General features: G+C 61.4%; 1 protein-coding gene across 1 annotated transcript; it reads right to left on the bottom strand.

The window, feature by feature from the left end:
• Nucleotides 1–4295: 4295 nt before the first annotated feature.
• MIF (macrophage migration inhibitory factor) lies at nucleotides 4296–5130 on the bottom strand. The gene is made up of 3 exons (XM_082354681.1): nucleotides 4906–5130; nucleotides 4560–4732; nucleotides 4296–4477 (listed from the first exon to the last, which is right to left on the bottom strand). The coding sequence occupies exons 1-3, from the start codon at nucleotides 5011–5013 to the stop codon at nucleotides 4411–4413; spliced, it is 348 nt and encodes a 115-aa protein (XP_082210807.1). The 5' UTR covers nucleotides 5014–5130; the 3' UTR covers nucleotides 4296–4410.
• Between the last annotated feature and the right edge of the window lie 128 nt (nucleotides 5131–5258).

Genomic DNA, 5258 nt, shown 5'->3' with positions numbered 1-5258 from the left:
CTGGCTAAGTAAGTAACCATGGCCGGTCCCAACAAGGGAATACTGGAGACTCTTCAGGTACTGAGATAGACTTTTAAGTAAAAAAAAAAAAGTGCAACCTAGTGTAGAATATGCTACCATTTGTGGAAAAAAAAAAAAGTTGGGGGGAGGGGTGGGGGTGTTATATGTGCATAAAATAGCTCTAGAGGGATTTGAGAGAGGGCTGCCTGGTGGAGGGAGGCGGCAGGAGGGAGCTTTCTCTTTGGGGATCCTTGGAATGCTTTGAATTTGAGCCATGTAAATATATTACCTATTAAAATGAGAGCAGAATTAGGAAAAGAAACCAGGTGGCAGAGGGGCATGGTGGCAGAGACTTCCCATTTGTAGCTTTGGGATTTGGAGCCCTGTCTGGATGTTTGGGGGGTAGACTTATGAGAATATCAAGTCCAGACCCCACTGTCCCCAGATGGGGGGCTGAGGCTCCAGGAGTGAGGGGACAGAGCCAATTTCTGAAAACTGACCATTTTTGTCTCTTTTACGTCGGCTTCAAACACAGAAGTGAGGTGTGCTCACTTCACTAGGAGGGGAAATCTGGGCAAACGGCGGCTGGTGGGTTTGCAGTATGGCCGCTCCCCCCCACCCCCACGTCTTCCAAGCCCATTCTGGAATTCTCCCTGGGAGGCCTGGAGGACTGGAACCTGGCTTTGCACAGCTGGGAAGAAGGGCTGGGTGGCAGGAGGGAGCTTTACAAAAACAAAGTTTTGGGGGCCAGCACTTAGTGCAAAGGGGGCCAAGGAGTCAAGGAAGACATCAGCAGCCCAGAAACACTGGAAACTTCCTAAGCTCTGGGATTGGCTGACCTCCCCAGATAATACCAAGACCTGTGTGCAGGCACGGGCCCGCTGCTCCCTGCTTCAGCTCCCCTGGTGATCCACATTACTCGTGTCTCTGAGGCTGAGCTGTCCTGTCAGCTCCGTGGTTTAGGGAATATGTAGGAAAGACATGTGGTGAATCTCTTCATTTCACAGATGGGGAAAACTGAGGCCCAGAAGGGGAGCCAAGCAGGCTCTCGACCCCAGGGTCCCTAAGATCAGGCTCCCAGGGGAAGCAGGCCCTGAGGCAGGGGTCTCAGACCAGGGGACAGGGCAGTGGGGCAAGCCTGCAGAGGACAAGGTGGGAGGCCTGGGGGGGAGCCTACGCTGCCCAGCTCTCCAGAATGGACAAGCCCCAAGTGGCCTCCGGGCCACCGGCGCAAAGATCACAGAGCCGGGTGCAGCCACCCAGAGGGTGCTGGGGGACACAGGACCCAGGAGCAGCTCACAGGGCCTGGGCTGAAGCAAAGGGGACTTGGCATTGTGCAGCACTGGGTGGCCTCAGGGAAGGCTTCCTAGAAGGGTGCAGTGTGGGGCTCCCAGTGGGCTGGTGGGGGAAAGGCATTCGATGCAGAAGGAACGGCACCGGCAAGGGAGGTGCCAGGCTGCAAACCGGGGCTGAAGGCGCTGGTTGCCCCAGAGGCCAGGGGTCTTTGCTGGCAGGTGACGCGGTACCACTGGGGCAATGGTGGAGAGCGGGTGGCAGTCTGTGCCTCCACCCCCGTCTGTCCCACATCTCAGTTCGAGCTGTTATTTGGAAATGAGTTTCTGCTGCTGTTTTGAAGGCTGACGACACCCCTGTGGGCCTTGGGGCAGTTGGTGGCGTCAGGGGAAGGGACAGGCTGCTTGGTGGGCAGCGGAGCCCATGCTTCAGAGGAAATGGAGCTGGCCGGGTGCGGGGCGGGGGGTGGGGGAGGACTGGGGTTGGGGACAGATGTCTTGAGAGGGAGGTGCAGCAGCTGCTCTCCTCGGCATGCAGGGACGATTATTAGCTCCAGGGGGCTTGGGAGCATGGTGGGCAGGGTTAAGAATGTGCGACCCTGATCCACCGATGCCCCCTTTTTCCTATCCAAGGAGCCACTGCTGTGTGATACCCCAGCTGACCAGAGCCTCTGGCGCTCCCTGATTCATGGGGGCAGCGAGCTGTGCTCTGCCCTCTGGAGCCCCTCCATCCTCCCCAACACAGCAGGCGCCCAGCCTCCTTGGCCCTCAGAGACCCCTGCAGCTGGGGAGACCCCCATGGCTCATGTGAGGCCACAAGGTGAAAGTCCTAGCTGGGGACAATGGGAGGGAATGTGAGGTCGGACCCTGGGAGGTGGTGACCTGGTGTTGACACACCCTGGGAACTGGGATGGTGTCCTCACCTGTGAAATGAAGGAGTCGGATGAGATGCTCACAGACACCTAGGCCCCTGCTCTCACGACCTCGTGTGGTGCATCAAGGTGAAGGCCAAGAGCAGGGGGAAGAAGCTGTGGGATGTGACGAAGGCCAGGCCGAGGCAGGAGCCTGTCACAGGGCAGGTGCTCATACCCAAGAGGGAGGCCCCAGGCCGCGAGCCAGGCTGAGGGATGTTTGGCTGCAGCTGGAGCCATGCCACCCCCCACCCCCTCCCCCAGCACGGAGACTGACTCCAGTCCCCTCACTGAGGACAGAATGAGACTGAGGTGAGCTGGAAGACCTCTGTGGAAGAGGAGCGTCCCCTCCGAAAGATGGGCCACACCCTCCAGACTCCCTTGAACCGATTCTCCTCCTTTCAAAGGTCACGACTATCCCCACTGTCCTGGAAGTAAATCCTCAATATCCAGGGAGCTGACTGGGGGCTGAGGGTGGAGAGTGCCCCCTGGACCTGGACTGAAGGAGAGCAGCCCTCAGGCATCTGAATGAGGAAGCTGGCACTGGCAGACTGCCCCAGAGGTGTGGGGTGGGGGGCGGATCCAAGTGGAAAGTGCCAAGGGACTGGGCTAGGCAGCCCTGGGGCCTGGGCTGTTCTGAAGTTACCATAATCAGAGGGCAAGTGTGACCTGCTACAAGCCTGGGATGGGCACCCGAAGCTTCCTGCCTGCTGGGAGCTCACACTGAAGCCACAGTGGGTGCCACATGGGCTGGGCCACTGGCAGCCGTCCCAAGGAAGGAGCCCGTGGCCACCCCAGGCCCCAGCACACATACAAGGTGGCCCTTGTCACTGTGTATCACTCAAAGGTGGGCCTGCTCCTCACTCCCAGCATCAGAAGGGAAGAGCTCCAGAGGCTTGGTCCAGGTAGTAATAACCCTTTTCCCCAGAGCCCCTCAGCTTCCAAAAACAAATTCACTTAAATTCTGTGGATTTTAAAAAAATCACCTCCATCTAGGATGTTCTTGTCTATCTCAGGGGCTGAGGAAGAACAAAGGGTTTCAATGGCTCGGGGCCAGCAGGAATCCAGAGGTGAGGCCCCCAGGAATGGGGTTCATGTGGCCAGAGGAGCCCCTTCTCTGTGCCAGCAGCTGCAATGAACTGGACTTCTCCCCCAGGGTAGGCAGTGCAGAAGGGGTGGAGCTGGCCCTTCACACAAATTCCCAGTGCTCATGGCTGGGCCTCACTTGGAAGGAGTCGCTGCCAGGGCCCATGGAGGCGCTCATGCTGCAGGGCGGTGAAGTGTTCAGCCCAAAGGCGACCGGACCCGAGCAAGCAGCACTTCGTGGCTGGAGGACTGCCTGCTGCCCTATCGCTGCCCCCACGAGGGAGCGAGCCCCTGCACTTGGAGAAGGGATCCTAGGCCAGGAGACCCCAGTTACACTGGACCTTGACACTGATTTTGTTTTGACAGGGTACCCTCAGCGCCAGGACCTCCAGAGGCCTAGTGGGGTTAACTAGCCTCCTGGAGGCTTTCAGAGCTGCTGCGCAATAAGACCTGAATGGTACCCAAATTACAGGGGATGTTCCCTCAGGGAACTGCTGTGCCTGAGGGGAGCAGAGCCCAGGCCCAGAACTGGGGTGAACAGGGCAACATAACCAGGAACTCTACCTCCTGGGCACCTTCCCTCCTACCAGACCCAAAAGCTGTTGCAAAGTTCCAGAACAACGGGATTTCCCAAGTCAAGACACTGAGGCAGCAGCCTATCGAAAAGTGACCCTGGACGGAGTGGGGAAGGCTTTCTCTCCCCCCCCCCCCGCCCCCACTCAGATTCTGACCCCTCCCCCTTTCCCCGCCAGCCCTAGCCCAAGAGGTAGTCCGGCCTCTGCGGGAGGTGGGGGGTGGGGGACGATCCAAAATGAATTCCCGTAGGATTCCGGGGTCTGCGGCCTCGGACAGGATGCCAACCTCAGCTGGGCCCTCTGCTGGGGGCTGGGGGCGTGGAGAGGCTAGGCTGCAGATTCTGGGGACACCCCTCCCGATCTCGGTTGCCCAGTCACTGACCCAGCCCTGCACCGATTCCTCCGCAAGCCAAGGAAGCCCGAGGCAGCCGCAGTCTCCACACCGTTTATTTCTCCGTCCCGGTAGGTGGGGTCGCTGGGGGCGGGGCGGGCAGAAAACCGCGCTTAGGCTGCGGGTCCGGGGCAGGGGAGTCCGGGGCGCGACACTCAGGCGAAGGTGGAGCCGTTCCAGCCCACGTTAGCCGCGTTCATGTCGTAGTAGTTGATGTAGATCCTGCGGGGGAGGAAGCGGGTCTAAGCCGGCTGCGAGGTGGCCGCCGTGGCCGTGCGCCCCCCGTCCCCCGGCGCCCACGCACCTGTCCGGGCTGATGCGCAGGCGTTCGGCCAGCAGGCCGCACAGCAGCTTGCTGTAGGAGCGGTTCTGCGCGCCGCCGATCTTGCCGATGCTGTGCAGGCTGCAGAGCGCGCACGGCTCGCTGGAGCCCCCGAAGGCCATGAGCTGGTCCGGCACCACGTGCACCGCGATGTACTGCGGGGGAGGGGCAGCGGTCAGCGGGCCTCCTGGCCTCGCCGGCCCGGACGCCCCCATCCCTTCCCCTCCCGGAGCCCCATCCCGGAGCCGCCTGCCCCGCCCAAACCCCATCCCGGAGCCACCTCCCCCGCCCCAGCCCGGGACCGCTTGGCCGGGCCCTCCCCGCAGACCTGCGCCGGCTTGCCCGTGGCCTGCGCCAGCTGCTGGGTGAGCTCGGAGAGGAGCCCGTCCGGCACAGAGGCGCGGGGCACGTTGGTGTTCACCAGGAATATCGGCATGACGGCGAAGACAGGGATACAGGAACCAACCGACTCGCGCGGAAACACAGCCGGGAAACCTCTGAGCTACGTGACCGCCGCCCAGCGCCCCTCCCAGTGCGGCTGCGGCCCAGCCTCCCGTGACGCCACAGCCGGCGGAGGCCCCGCCCCCGAGGCCTAGGCGCGCTCGCGCCTGGTGACGTCACCGCCTGCGGAGGCCCAGCCCGCCCGGCGGAACTCGGAGCCCCTGCAGAGTCGGCCCTTGG

The sequence above is a fragment of the Balaenoptera borealis genome (assembly GCF_965194805.1).
Source record: "Balaenoptera borealis genome assembly, chromosome: 14".
NCBI lineage: Eukaryota > Metazoa > Chordata > Mammalia > Artiodactyla > Balaenopteridae > Balaenoptera > Balaenoptera borealis.
The sequence above is the reverse complement of the archived record's forward strand: the minus strand, read 5'-3'. Positions and strand labels throughout refer to the sequence as shown.